At 34.1% G+C, this 15,942-nt stretch overlaps 1 protein-coding gene across 1 annotated transcript in view; it reads right to left on the bottom strand.

Moving 5' to 3' along the window:
• The window catches only part of FASN3 (Fatty acid synthase 3), a 50,684-nt gene that overhangs the window by 16,759 nt on the left and 17,983 nt on the right, over positions 1 to 15,942 (bottom strand). Inside the window, exons 6-15 of the mRNA XM_088256451.1 lie at positions 14,859 to 15,139; positions 14,635 to 14,777; positions 13,887 to 14,090; positions 13,245 to 13,434; positions 12,328 to 12,484; positions 11,553 to 11,722; positions 10,102 to 10,253; positions 9,026 to 9,209; positions 4,251 to 4,399; positions 3,022 to 3,206 (exon numbers count right to left, since the gene is read on the bottom strand). Of these exons, the coding sequence (XP_088112577.1) occupies positions 3,022 to 3,206; positions 4,251 to 4,399; positions 9,026 to 9,209; positions 10,102 to 10,253; positions 11,553 to 11,722; positions 12,328 to 12,484; positions 13,245 to 13,434; positions 13,887 to 14,090; positions 14,635 to 14,777; positions 14,859 to 15,139 (1,815 nt within the window). The remainder of the gene's footprint in view (positions 1 to 3,021; positions 3,207 to 4,250; positions 4,400 to 9,025; positions 9,210 to 10,101; positions 10,254 to 11,552; positions 11,723 to 12,327; positions 12,485 to 13,244; positions 13,435 to 13,886; positions 14,091 to 14,634; positions 14,778 to 14,858; positions 15,140 to 15,942) is intronic.

Genomic DNA, 15,942 nt, shown 5'->3' with positions numbered 1-15,942 from the left:
CTGTAGGCAGTATATCATTGTAGGCTGGTACCTGAAGCGCATGACTGATCATATGGCTTAAATTATTTATTTAAACTTCATGTACAGAAAATAAATAAGCAGGTACATTGGCGGGCTTATTGCTAAAAAGCAATATCTTCCAACCAACAATAATTCTTAATGTAATTAATGATCAAGAAAACGCTCCTTCTATAAGATACAGTGCCCTATGCACTTTTGCAGAACACAGAGAACATTAAAGAATGGTTACGAGACACACATACGCCATATGAAAATTAGGGTTATGTGCAATACATTCCCTTCAAGATTTGGAATAAATAAAATAAAACACTGTTTATTTTCTAATTCTAAAACCGGCCACATAATATATTTATAAACTAGCTAAAACGTGTTTAGCGAAAAGTAAAGCACATTTTCCACTTTTACGTTGTACGTTTCTCAGTTGGAGTCTTATCGGATACATATGGTATGTTAAAAGGGTCGGTTTTGTATTAATAAATAAAGAAAAGCAAATTGAGCGCCCCCCCCAGCACTCCCCCCCCCGCCGTAATGTGCAGCCCTTTGACGCCTGCTAACGAATTTATTGTGGAGTCCTCGTCCTTAAACAGCCGCACAGGACAAAGGGATAATTTTACAAAATTTAAAGTGAAAAATCCCGATATCGTTCATCTGTTTCCTTTTAATACCATATTTCAGAGTACTCGTACGTTTGAATAGAGATAAAATGGCTGCGATTTTTACTTACTTACTTTTTTGTTTTTATAGAAACCAACATGAATTTTTTTAAATAATGACGAAATATTGATAAATTTTATTGAAATTTAACTGAACCTAATTTTAAGATTTATTTTATTTATTTAAAATTATATTATTATTGATAATATAATTTTACTATAAATTTACTATAAATGAATACTTTGTATTTTTGTTTTTTTAAAACGTATTCTTAAAAAGGTTATTTTTTAATCTCTTCTTAAGATATTTTTTTTTTCAAAAAATTGTATGATCCATATAAAATATACGAAAATAATTAAAAATTTGGGAAAAACAATCAAACATTTTTGACATCTCAACAAAGATGAAGAAGAATATGGAAGTTTGGGCATTTACAGGGCTCACAACCGTCATAGACTTGGTTAAGTTACATCGTGTAACATTCACCAATTCTCCCCATGATTAACACCCACACTTCTCACATTTTTGGAAATTGATCAAACTCACGACACAGTACATTTGAGTTCACAACAGCCATCTGTGTTGGAATAGAGAAAGCTTTTATTAAGCCGAGTCTCTTTTTATTTGTTAGCAAGGTCCGAATCCTGGATTAAATTCACAAATTATACTATTATAATTTGTGAATTTAATCCAGGATTCGGACCTTGTAAACACATAACATGAATTGGTCCGTTTGGAAACATGATTTTAAATTTATTTGCTTATAACTTGACCAGTTAATTTATTTACAGCATTTATGTCAAAAATCTCAAATTCGAACTCTCACCGCTTAGGAAAGCGTTGATAGTTCAGATTTGTGAACAAGTATTTGGACACACCCAAAATGTTGAAAACGATTATAATTAAAGGGGTTTGTCTACTTATGTCGAATGAGACTGGAGAATAGTTTAAACTGTTTGTCTCCTGATCGGATCACTGGCAAAGTTTGTTTAACAAAGTTCATATTGTAATTTAACTTTCAACCGGACCTTTAATTAATCACTTTGTTAAGTTTCCGATTAGGGAAAATGAAAATCATCAATCACACTTGTTAATCGTTTATAAATTAAGCAAACCGGAAGTCGTTTATTCGGAGGGGACAATTGCCTAAAGACCATAAATACCCATATAGGCCTATCCCCACCCCCTGAATTCTACCCTCATAAATACCCCCGGGTTAATCTATTATTTTTTTAAAAAACCCCCTTGTACCCCATGTATTTAAAATATTTGTTAACGCAACACAGTATCGTCAAGGTTAATGTCATAAATTATTAATGTCTTATTAGAAGAAATTTGGAACAACATGCTCTTTTTGCTATCATTCAATCATTTGTTTTCAAGTTTTATTATTAGCTCTAAAAATAGATATAATTTGAAACTTTTTTCGTTTTCTTTTCAGTATAAGATAAAAATGTAACGTTTAATTAGCTGAGAATGTCAAACAAGCGCGATAACTATTCTTAGATTTAAAAAATGAAGGTACAATAAGACGAGTGATAAAACAAGGTTTGAAGTTTTTGTAAACTTATTTTCGTTGTTAAAAATAATCGCAGACAAGTTTAAAATACAAATGTAATAAAATCTATGAATTCGTTAAGTCATAGATTATTTGATTGACTTGTTGCTAGTAGGTTTTATCAAATTTAAAATAAATCCTAATATTAGTAATCTCACTCAAGTCTAGTCAAGAAAGTATTGCTTGTAACAGTATGATTGGCCAATTCTTAAAACATTTTAACTAATCGATTTCAAAACTAGCGAATTTCTTTCAAACGCATCCTCGTCCTGTAATTTTACAGTCAGCTCATGGCGCCGGCTGTTAACTGCCATTTTTATTACATTAAATGATTGCCATCGAGAGAATAAAATGATATTTTTAATCAAATGTGGATCAGGAATCGAAAAATGTAATATAAACACTATCGAAAACACAAAAATTCGGTTCATTTTTTAAATGATATTTTTTTTCTTTTAAATATTCATTTAATACAAGCGTTTTTTATTTAAAAGTGATAAGTTTTCTATGATATTTAAGAAGATACAATTTAAATTTACTTGATGTTCAGTTAATAATAGACGGATGTAGAGAAAGAGATATGTATATGCTTGCAACATATTCAAGAGCTAATGTTACACGTATCTGTTTTAAAAAAAAATAAGTAAACAATACAATCCACAAAATAATTATATGAAATATGGTTTTGTTTAAATATCCTTGATCTGGTCTTAAATGAGGTAGGTAAGTGGGATTCTAAGGATGTTTTGCGCAATAATAAAAAAGTTGTAAACACCAAATGCACTTACTTTCCGAGCGATGTCAGCAGGAACTCCGTGTTGTCGAGATGACCTCTCTTAGTGAGGGCCACGTTGGTGCATTCCTTCTTCAGGGACCTGCGCAAGATGGCTTGCAGCAGTCCGTGGGGAGCGATTTCAATGGTGATTGCATTCCCAGGGATAAGACGAGATGTTTCCTCGAACAGCACTGGACTCTACGCAACAACGAAAGAAACATTTTAAATATTATTCGTTATAACAAAATTGATTTAAAAGAGGGTTTTTATCATACAAAAACTACGTTGTTTAAAACACCAAAGTAATCATGTTTTCATGAACAGAATACAACCTGACACAATGGGGGTTTGGAAGCTGTGCATTATTTATCAATTGCTAACCAAACTAAACTGGAAGATTTTATTTAAATTTTTTGTTATTTAAATTAAACTTTGTATAAATATTCATTAACAAACGTGGATTCATGGATTTAAATAAAAGGTTGAAAACAAAATATTTAGTACTACTAAATTGCACCTCTTGTGATCAGATAGTTGTTAGAGACTTTTTTCACGGGGCAATAAATTTAAGTAAAATATAAATGTTAAACAGCTATAAAAATCTATCAAAATATTGATTTTATTAGACACTTGAATTATTAAATTTTTCGCTTAAAAATCAATGGACTCGATTGATTTTTTCTTATTTTATTAAAATAATAAAAAATCGATCGTTAATATTGAAACTTATTTAATAATTTTTTTGTATAACTGTGTTTTTTCAGACGCCATGAAGGAGCAGGGGCCACTTTGACCCGGTACTCCATGAACCATTAGATTCAAGTCAAGTTCAGAAGCGCTAGAAACAGACCGATTACCGTAGAGGTCGGACGTCTGGTCTCAGTCCAGTCCTAATTTTTTAGGCACAAAATTCAATAATATCACTGTGTTTCAAGTAACACAGTGATTTAATTGAATTTTGTGCTTAAAAACAGCTTTTGACCAAGTTAAAAACCTGGTTTCTGCTAATTTGACTACAACTTTTCTAGCAGTTTTAAGATTTTTTTTTAGTCATGCTAAGTTACACATATTTTACAGGTACTTAAAAATAATTCTGTCGTCATCCTTCTACTTCTCTAACTCTGGTCCACTGTTCTCCTATACAAAGGTATAGAAAGCTATTCCTTCATATTTAGTATCTGACCCTGTATCTGTACCTTTATTGATGATGTACGACACGTTTTATTTTTTAAATGAACTAACCAGGAGATTGTTAGTGTGGTATTCCGCCGATGACAGTTTGGCAGCTTCCTCTCCCCAGAGATGCTGAGGAACGGAAGAAGACACCCACCGACTGCTTCTGGCCTTGGGTTGGGGAATCACCTGGCGCAGATACTTCAGCAGAGTAGGACCTGACGGAAACAGATCATTTACAAAAACAATTCGACGAATGAGCAGAAAAACGGTGATATGAAATGAATCCATAGTTCAGATAAGCATATCGCTCACTCCTTTCAACAACGTCATATATCAAAAATCGTAAATTTTCAGTTGTGCATGTTTGCGGAATGCCATGAAAATTTACTATATCCCGGCAAAAGCGGCATATTTTTAACTTAATATTTACCCGCTACAGGGCAGAAAGTGTTGTTTCTGCATTTTGAAGAAAAGGTATTGTTTAATTATTTGTTTAAATATACTAAATATTTTTTAAATGGAGAAAAAAAATCAGGTTTTACCTAAAAAGATTTATTGCACAGTAAAAAGTTCAATAAGTGGGTTGATATTTATTTTTAATACATTTCATTATATTTTTAAACTTTTAAAACGATCTCCTGAAAAATCAAGTTTTTTGATATATGACGTTGTTGAAAGCAGTGAGCGATATGTTAATATGTTTTAGGTATGTGGAGCACACGAATAAGGAAATAGCGGATAAGTATATTTACTGAAGTTAAAGAAGGTTGATTTTGTCCGGTCAGCAAGTTCGGCTACCGTACTGGAGGTCCCGGGTTCGATTCCCAAGGGAGGGTCAAATAAATATCAGTGATTTTTCAATCTAATATTTATTAAATATTGCCCTGGACTGGTACCTTAAGCGGAAGGCTAATAACCTTGCCTTAACGTAAGTAACGATCAAGATAGCACTGCGTCAATAAGGTGCAGTACCCTATGCACCATTACGTCAGGATAAGGATTAGAAGAAAGAAGAAGATTTAAATTTTGATAATTGACTAAATACTTTGTATCGAGATAAATAAGGAATAAGAGATTTTTCTTCAACCAATACTGGTATATATATAAGACTCGTTCGTACAATTTTTCTTTAAAAAAGTATGGTAATTTCATTGCAAAGAATAAATTATATAAAAAAACGCCAAGAAATCTTGTTCTCGTCAAAGGGTCTCAAACTTTCTTACCCAGCGTTGATTTTGTCCGCATAAAATAATCATATCACTTTGCCCAAAAGCTGGTTAACCTCATATTTTCACTTTATCTTGTCTACAGCAGAAAAGGCTTTGAATATGTTGGTCGTGCTAAGTTTTTCTTGGCTCTTTTCTCATTCACACATACTTTTACAAAGGTACTTTCAAATGATTTTCTCGTTATCCTTCATTACACGATCAAATTATATTTATTTATTCTTCTATTAAATTTTATAAAATCAAAATATATTTGTGCCGCTATATAAAAAGGTGTCTATTCTCAGTAATCATATTACATTGTTTTTGAACCTTTATAAAAAAGCAAGAAGAATGTCTAAATAAACGTCATGGATATAAGAATATCAGGAAAAGTAATTCATTGAAAAACTTAAATTAATATTAAATACAATTTTAATTGAATTCTATTCAAATAAGTAATATTAATTTATCTGTAAGTTTATTTCATCGTTTTCCGCCTATTTTCCAGCACAAAAAGTTTTAATAATGGAAAAAAACATCTAATATTAGAAATAGAGCAAGTGCTTCTAGAATTAATGATAGCGCTACGGTATAAAATACTCAATGAGTAATCTCACTTGGAGATTAAAGTTCACGAACAATGCTTTGTGAGTCGATGCATATAGCGTTGTACTCCTTAACTTAAACTCGAGACACAACATCAGAAATTATTAAATTTGAGAGACTGTTAAAATCAGAGCGAAAAAGGGATATTTTCAGTATTTATATTCTTACAAAAATTATAAAATTGTCAAAATATGGTTTATAAACAAATGAGGCATTAAACTTGTGAATTTGAAGGCTAAGTAGGAACATGATAAACAGTGTTGCTCGATTTCAGGACGTTTGGTGATTCCTAAAATATATGAAGAAACTAGTCAAACTGATAAGTAATTACAAAAATATTTTAATAATGTTTGAGGTATAATTCTAGTATGTGTTTATAGTTGACAAATAATTTCACATACAAATCCTGAAGAAAATACATACATATTTCCTTCCTAAAAGTCACACAAGATGTCACATCGAATTTCGCAAAAAATGTTAGTAATATTTTTGCTTTTTTTTATACATATAACGATAGTCAAATTATTCCTTTTATATTTATTTATAAAAGTAAATAAAAAAGGGTTGGTTAAATCCGTTATTCAATCCGAGTAAAAATAGCCACCGCCCAATATTATTTTTCGAACTTATCACATTCTTCCTTCATCCAAGACTCAAAAGTTGTTTACACATTTTCCTCTGCTTTGTGGTCCAGTGGCGTGGAAAATAAATTTCCTGTCTGGAGATTAGGGTTCAAAACCTTTTGATTTTTGGCTTGTTATTTTTGTATATTTGAGATTGGCTCTACTGATAGAACATCCCCTATATACTTATAGTACGTGGGTACGTAACGTACACACCTAAACTTGAGATATATGTATACACCAGCGTTATTTTGTTTTGTGTACTATATAAAAATAAAAAAAAATAATTAATGGAAAGCTTGAATTTTTACCTAAAATACATGTTTATCATACCTTTAAATCGTTATTGGTGTATTTCTAAAAATACACACATTAGATATCCTTATTGTGGGATTTTGTATCACCATGTTTGGTAGTTTAATTAATGTGTCCTATCACCGCGATCCGCTTACACGAAACGAATCTCCTAATTTAGTCTCCACGCAACCTTCACTCGTTACACAAACTCCATCCCCTATTTGCCTATAAAGTGCTATCGATTAGCGCCCCTCGCCTGCTCCGGTCGTGCGAAATAATGGATGGACCTAGCACTGATCCTCGGAGTTATTTAATTATGTTTCGAGTCCTTCGCCGCATTTCTGGATAATTACGTTACCTCACCCTCCCCACTGTTTTCTGACGATTTTCTAAATTAATTATTTATAAACCTAGAACATATATTTCTGAAGGCTATCAATTTATTAAAGAAAACTTATTTTCGAGTGTTTAATTTTGACTTTGAACTCGTAAGTCTTTCTTAAAAGGAAAAGTTTTTCTTTGACCTCATCTCGAAAGTTTCTTATTTTGTAATCGTCAAGAATCTAATAAACAATTCCACTTCAAACAAAAAGATTTTTCTGTCTGAAAATTGTAGATAATAAACGTGTTTTATAAAGTTTACAAAATTATATTTCTCATCGTTTAAAATATTGAATTTTAGAAATCATGTTCTATATTAGAAAAAATAACCTAGTAGGTCGATTCTGAACGCTATACCTATTAAGTGAAAAAAGATTTTAACAAAATAAACGATCATTCATGATATTTTGGACTGTTTACTAGTTTCTAATAAGAAGAAACGGAAGAAAAGCTAAATTTAACTACACTTTACCTCATTATGCGGCAGTCACTTTGTAATAAAATCTTTCCGTATTTAATTTAAGTTTTACTTACAAAATACCACCAATTCTACAATAGTTGATTCAAATAGTGGTAATTACGAAGTAAAACTTAAATAAAAAATACACTTTACCTATCTACATAGATTCGGCGCTCAGGTTCGACCCACAGACTGTATGTAAACAGCATAGATCGGTAGTGTAATGGCAAAGACGTATATCTGTCAAAATTGTCATTTTCTAAGTTTGTTTCACAAAATGTCTAAAATAGTGTATTCCATAATCTGGCAAAAAGATATAGCTGTAGTTGCAATACATAGTTATTTTTATTAAGATATGTACATATAAAAATACATGTAACAAATAAGTTATTTGTTTTTGCTCTCCTGCAAAATTTGGTCTGAGGCAGATATACCCCTTTGCCTTTACACTACCGAGATGTTAAACAAGGTAGGAACCTTTATCTTTTGAATTGTGAAAACCAAGTAAATAAAATCTCTTTTTCTTTCAAGTGGTATTACACAAAGTAAACGATGATTGTTAAGGAGAGTGTTAAAATCTGGTGGTGTCAAAAAGGTATTTTGGGTTTGATCTCTCTTGTCGACATTCAATCAACGTGTAACCTTTATTTTCATCTCGGATATCAATAACATGAAGTCATCAATATTCCTCTTTGCTTCTATTTTTCTCTTCTTGATTAATCCCTATTCTAGTGATCTGACTTCCATTCCTATCGTATTTCTCATCACCTGTGTTTAGGTTTCGATAAGAAATATTGTTTCCAAAGCAAATGTTCGATAACTTGATTTTTTTTAACAAACAGAAATAAATTATTTTTCGACATCTCAACAAAGATGTTGAAGAATATGGATGACTAAGCATTTACGGGGTTTACGACCGTCATACGCTGGTTTAAGTGATCACTTTACACAGTGTAACATTCACCAATTCTATCCACGATTAACAACCACACTACTCAAATTCTTGGAAGTTCTATATATATGATCCAATTTTGAAACATTGTACAAGAATCACTAGAATTTTCACTAGTGACATCTATTGGTGAGACGAAGAAGCTGTTTTATTGAGCAGAAATATATTCTCTTCTTCTATATTGAGATTTCAAAAAATAATATGATAAATAACTCCTATTGGAGATAATCCAGATTTGTGAACAAGTATTTGGACACACTCAAAATGTTGTTAAACAGAATTATGTACATTTTACTTTGTAAGAAAACACTCACCAGCTTCCGCAATATATCTGGAGTGGTAAGCGATATTGGAGCACGGAACTTCCTTTGCGAAGACCCCCTTCGACTGTAGCTGGGCCACAAAGCCCTTCATGGAGTCAGCGGGTCCCGAGATGGTGCACGAGTCTGGACCATTGTGGCAAGCCACTTCGATGTCAGGCGGGCAGAAGTCTTTCACCTGGAATAGTGCATTTTGATCAAAACACTGACGTTTTTGCGAAATTCAGAATAAAAAAATACACCACCAAGTTATTTGGCAGTGTAGTGGAAAATTATTTGAACTCCCGATATGTATTTTTGTTTGTTTTTGCTTTATGAGTCAAATACATTCACTACTGAGTCACAGTCCGGTTTTACTGACTTAATATACGTAGTTACATTTTTTAATACAATTTCTATACATTTATACAAACTTATGGCAAACTTATAATTTTAGTTTGTGCTGTGCCTCTCCAAAAAAAAGAGACTGAACTCTTGTGCTTGGATATAAATTGGCACCAGTAGAAGTATTCACGATTACATTTTTAGCCAGATATATATTTGTTTTTCTAAATAAGACTTCTGGGATAGAAAATATTAAGTATCAGACCAAAATCCTAAGAAAAGTAACGGGCAAAAAGAATGTGCTGAATAATGAACAATAATTGCCAAGTTAGAAGTTTTTACTTGTTTTAAAAAGAAAAAAGGTAAAAAAGTCTCTTCTTGTTTTTTAGGCTTTACTTTTAAGCCCCAACTTTAACAGACTTTTCTGTAGATAGGGTAGTAAGGATAGGGAAGGTACATTTGAAAAACACATCACAAAAACCCAGACCAATTGAAAATAAATCTGTCATGAAATTATTTTGCGATCGGTGGGAATCAAATCCGCGGCAGTTTCGCGGTCGAGCGTCTGCCCAACTACGCCATGGCACCTGTCAGTATAAAGAGTATATGGAGAACATTTGACAGAGGTTTAATCTTGGTCTGAGAAAATTAATGAGGATAGAAATGGATGTCACAGTTCGTACTTCGTAGTCATCAGTTGAAATGAAGGGATTCTCTATTTTCTCTCCTCAAAACGTTAAACTGACCTGTTGATATCCCAGTCCAACGGCTGCCATGGAACCCTTGATGAATGGGGTCTCAATGCTAGCAAGACCTCTGGAGTAAGCTGATAAAATCATCTGTTCAGGAGTGAAGCAGCCATCAGCGTAAGCACAACCCAGTTCTCCGACACTGTGACCTGTTGACAACATATAATCGATGAACTCGGAGAACTATAGTTCTCTCTTATAGTTACTTAATAAAGTATCGATGAATGAAGGTATGAAAGTACGATGGGATAATTATGATACAAAATATGAATAACAAAATATGTTTTTAAAAGAAACTTTTTTGTATTATTTTTTAACATCTCATCAAAGATGAAGAAGAATATGGAAGTCTGGGCATTTACGGGGCTGACGACCGTCATAGGCTGGTTTACAGACTTCCATATTCTTCTTCATCTTTGATGAGATGTTAAAAAATAATATGAAAATAACTCCTGTAATTGGAGATAATCCAGATTTTGTGAACAAGTATTTGGACACACTCAAAATTTTGTAAAGAAACTGTTTTGTTCTACAACATTTTGAGTGTGTCTAAAAATTTTTTCACAAATCTGGATAATCTCCAATTAGGAGTTATTTTTATATATATCTTTTACTCTATGTTGAGATGTCAAAAAAATAATGTAAAAATAACTCTTAATTGGAGATAATCCAGATTTGTGTTTGAAAAAAACAAGTATTTGAAAACACAAGTATTTGAAAACACAAGTATTTGAAAAAACTCTAAATGTAAATAAATTAACTGGTAAAATTGTAAGCCATAATAAAAAAAATAAAAGGATATTTTCTAGCGTTTTTCGAGTATGAGAATATAATTCAGGGTTCGGACCTCACATACAAATGAAAGAGTTTTTGCTTAACATAGAGCTTCTCTTATCTCACCATAGATGTCTTTAGTGAAATTCTAGTGAATGCAGTCCGCTCCCGTAGTGCAATGGTCAGCGCGCTCGGCTACCGTTCTGGAGGTCCCGGGTTCGATTCCCAGGGGGGGGGACAAATAAATATAAGTGATTTTTCACTCTAATATTTATTAAATATTACCCTGGACTGGTACCTGAAGCGGAGGGTTGATCACCTTTCCTTCATGTATTAGAGATCAAGATAACACTGCGTTTATATGATGCAGTGTCCTATGCACCATTGGGGTGCGGATAAGGGTTTGAAGAAGAAGTGAATGCAAACACTAGATTTCGAATTTGAACTCTATGTTGAGATGTCAAAAAAATGATTGTACACCACAAAAAAAAATTCAATACTATTTTTAGGTAAAGCTACGCAATTTGTGCTCTTAGGCTCATCTGAAAAAACACATAAAGGGGAGTCAAGTTGTTATCGGGGTGGAGGGGGGTAAACACAGAGCCTTAGAGATGCACAGGCCTAATTTATGTGACCCTCTCCATGTCTCTATTTTAACGAGATAAAGAACTTACCAATGATGAAATCAGGTTCGATCCCAATCGCCTTGAGTATGTCGCACAATCCAATTTGGACGGCGGCAATACCCACGAATGAATGAAGAATGTTGTCATAAATCTTAGGGTCGGGGTCTGTGATAATCCTCACTATGTCAACTCCTTTGGGTTTCAAGGCTTTGTGACATCTGTGGAAAAATACAACAGGACCTATTTGAGATGACTCTTCTTTATTCTATTTGATTTATAGAATCTGTCATTATTAATTTTATATCACTACACGTCGAAAGTTAACACCCTGCATGCGGATATAAAAACCATTTTTTTTTCATTTCATTCAAACCCTTATCCGCACCCCAATGGTGCATAGGGCACTGCATCATATAAACAGTGTTATCTTGATCGTTAACACATGAAGGAAAGGTGATCAGCCCTCCGCTTCAGGTGCCAGTCCAAGGTAATATTGAATAAAGATAAGAGTGAAAAAATCATTTATATTTATTTGACCCCCCCTGGGAATCGAACCCGGGACCTCCAGTACGGTAGCCGAGCGTGCTGACCATTACACTACGGAAGCGGACAAAAAAAACTTATTACTCACAGAAAATTATTGATAATTTACATTTGATTATCTAAAATTAAGCGAGATTCATTGGTTAAATAACTAAAATCAACATGTGTCAATTAAAACCCATCTTGACGCAGTTTTAGTAAAAGCTGGATCAGTAAATTTGGTTAATTTTAATTGAAAATGGATTTCGACATTCTAGAGCAAAGCCACAATGATCTTTACCTGTCAATAGCTGCAGCGAAAATCGGGATCTTCATGAGGTGCGTTCCCATACCGGCCCACTGGGAACCCATTCCGCTGAACACAAACCATATGGGTCTCTTGACCCCAGGGAAGTACTGAGCCTCTCTCGCGACCCTCAGGACGTCGGAGTGGGGTCCTTGTAGAGATAAAAATAAACCAAATTAAAAATATTTTATTGATAATATTTAAAACATAACTTTGTGGTTAGTGATGCGATTTTTTTTTCCAAAAATGTTCGAGACGTATCCTTTTCTTCATCAGGACAATTACTAATTACACTTGAAACTACACAAAACATTAATCACGTGCGTTTTTTATTCACACTCGGTCGACTAAAAACACATGTGATTAATATTTTGTGAATGCAAGCACTAGGTTTCGAATTTGAACTCTATGTTGAGATGTCAAAAAATTACTGTAAACCACTAAAATTTTGATTCAATACTATTTTTAGGTAAACCTACGCAATTTGTGCTCTTAGGCTTACCTGAAAAAACACAACTACACTAAAAACTACACAAAATATTAATCACATGCGTTTTTTAGTCACATTTGGTTGACTAATAGCGCATGTGATTAATATTTTTTTAAGTTGTAAGTACACACTACATAAATAGTATTACGGTGGTGACGTGTAGTGTTTGCATGCTGGTGTATTCGTGATTGTCCTGAAGAAGAAACGGGTACATCTCGAAACCGGCAGACTAAAATCTCGGTGAGTGGATATAAAATCGGCAATTAGTGTATAAGTACTGACATTTTTATAAATATATTTGATTGAAGGTTCTTAAATACGATTGCGTGGATCACACGTTTTTGAAGGTAAATCATGAATTCCGATATTACATATATCGTGGTTTGTGATTATAGATTTGTTGTTTGTGAATCCAACTTACTGAGAAGAGTAAATCCTCGGAACACGTGCCCAGAAACGTCATAATCGTGTATTCCATGAAGAAGAGTGATTTGTTCAGAATCAACCTTTCTGGACTCCAAGTCGTCCAGGATCCTGTTCACCGCAGACTCTGTTCTTCCCGATACACACACCAGACGAGGTAAGTTGTCGTCAGGCTGGCCCTCGTTTACCTAAACAAAAATGAGCGGACACCAATTTTACAATATTTATTAAATACATCACACCACTTGCTCGCTATCGATTACGTAGTTATATTTATTAAAAAAATAATATTAAAAAAATTACGATGAAGACATTGGTAGAACAAAAGAGGTGTCGGAAGACCCCAAAAGAGATGGTCAGACGACATATGTAGTTGGTGTGGGGGTAGTTACCGACCGGAGGAAACGGAAAGAAGGGGAAGAGGCCCATGAAGAAGAAGAGGATTAGTATATAGGACATGTTTCTGGAAGCCATATCGTCGTGTACTTTTAGTAAACAAATGTTAATTTGTGCGCATAATTAACCTTTGTTAATTCAATAGCCTCAGTTACTAAAAAGGTTTTTGATGAATGAAGACGTTTATACAATTGATTAAAACAAAATCGCGGGATTTTCAAGTGAGTGCGTAAAGACCACTTACCTTTTCCTTGGCGAATTTCTTCAAAAGGACGTGAGCATTAGCTCCTCCGAAGCCGAAGCTGTTGATTCCAGCCATGCCCTTGTTCCATGGCAACTTCTCCGTGACTACCGTCATGCGTCCCTCCGCCAGGGCTGCCACTCCCTCGCGAGGGCTCTCGTAGTGCAGGTTCGGAGGCAAGAACCCCGTGTCGTAGGCTATGCACATCTAAACAATTCAAAATATAAATAATAGAGTCAATGAAATTGACGAAAACATAATTAGAAAGGTAAAGATATCGTAGTCGTACAGGAGACAGTGACCAACTAACAAAACGTAAAATGTTCAGGAGGGCCATTCAAGTCACTTTTGCTTGGCAAGAAAATAAACATCGATGCAATTAGTCATTTTTAACAAGTCAATATATTTTACTTCCAAGTTTAAAATCCTTTGGGATTTTTTTCCGGACAATATTAAGCTAGTAAGATATCAAATAGTCAATGATAACGTTTTTCTAAAAAATGCACTTGGTCACTTTCTCCTGTATGACTACGATATTTAGAGGAAGACAAAAATTCACGGATGCTGCAAAGAGAGAACATGGTTCGAAGATACAAGAACCCTAGGTGACATTGTCCATAACAGAAGGACCCACAACCTGAGGATGAGGATAGCTGACCCCTGCAGTCTGCAAAGACGATAAGTTGGGATGTAGCCAGGAAGAAGATAATAAGAAAGATAAATGTGAACGAAAAAATTCAAAATTATATACCTTTGCAATAGAGCACAATCCTGAAGCGGGTTCACTGTGTCCTAAGTTGGACTTCACTGCACCAATCAGAAGAGGTTCACTTCTTCCAGTACAGAAGATTTCATCCAAAGCCATCAACTCTTCTGGATCACCTACTCTTGTGCCTATAGAACGAATGATTCTCTAATAAATATGTGTGGAATTACTTTGACAATTGGGAAAGACAAAATGATTTGATGTTATACCTGTTCCATGGGCTTCGACGAATTCCAAGTCGGTAGGTTTCACTTCGCACTCTTCGTAGAACTCTCTCAGCAACATCTTCTGTACATTTCCAGCAGGGTAGGTGATGCCCTGTTCCTTGTACCCGTCGCAGTTGGTCTTGGCGTGGAGCACCTGGGCGTACACGCGACGGGCATCTTTGGCTTTCTGCAGGTAGATGACGACGATGGCCTCGGATCGGGCGTAGCCACTAGCGCTCTTGTCGAAACTGCGGCAGCGGCCTTCCGGAGACAAAACTCCCAACCTAAACATAAACTAACTATTTATCCTAATTCTGATCTGACATTGGTGAGAAAATTGAAACGAAAAGGTGTTATGGATCCTTGTGAAGTGTATATGGGAGCATTTTAATGATAGTTCCTCTGAATTGAACTCAATGTGTTGTCCAGTTTCCACAAAAATAAACAAGGAATCAGGTATATAACAAGACTCGCTCTTTCATATTATATGTAAATCGTATATAAAAAGTAATCGTTTCGTTTCTTGAACAACAAACCCCCCTATAACGCTGAAATAGGTAGGGCGTTATAGGGAAGTTACTATTTTTAATTGTATTTTTTTAATGACTCATTGCAGTCATTTTCGCTAGTCAAAATGTAAAAAAACATTGACCCCTATACAATTCCGTAAGATAAAAAGGGGTACCTATGTCAACGTTGTAAGGGGATTTACTATATCGTAGTCGTACAGGAGAAAGTGACCAACTAACAAAACATAAAATGTTCAGGAGGGCCATCAAAGTCACTTTTGCTAAGCAAGAAAATAAACATCAATGCAGTTGGTCATTTTTAACAAGTCAGTATATTGTGCTCCCATGTTTAAAATCCTTATGGATTTTTTTCAGGACAATATTAAGCTAGTAAGATATCAAATGGTCAATGATCACGTTTTCGTAAAAAATGCACTAGGTCACTTTCTCCTGTATAACTACGATATGTCCAATTTGGTATACCTGATTGTGATTTATCGGTTTTTTTAATAATCCAACATCACTTAAGTTTTATGATAAATGAAAAATACCCAGTCATGTTATCGTGGGTATTATAG

Source organism: Brachycentrus maculatus, unplaced genomic scaffold (genome assembly GCF_059751285.1).
Source record: "Brachycentrus maculatus isolate JH-2025_06_01 unplaced genomic scaffold, ASM5975128v1 h1tg000061l, whole genome shotgun sequence".
NCBI classification, from domain to species: domain Eukaryota; kingdom Metazoa; phylum Arthropoda; class Insecta; order Trichoptera; family Brachycentridae; genus Brachycentrus; species Brachycentrus maculatus.
This window is presented reverse-complemented; position numbering and strand designations above follow the sequence as displayed.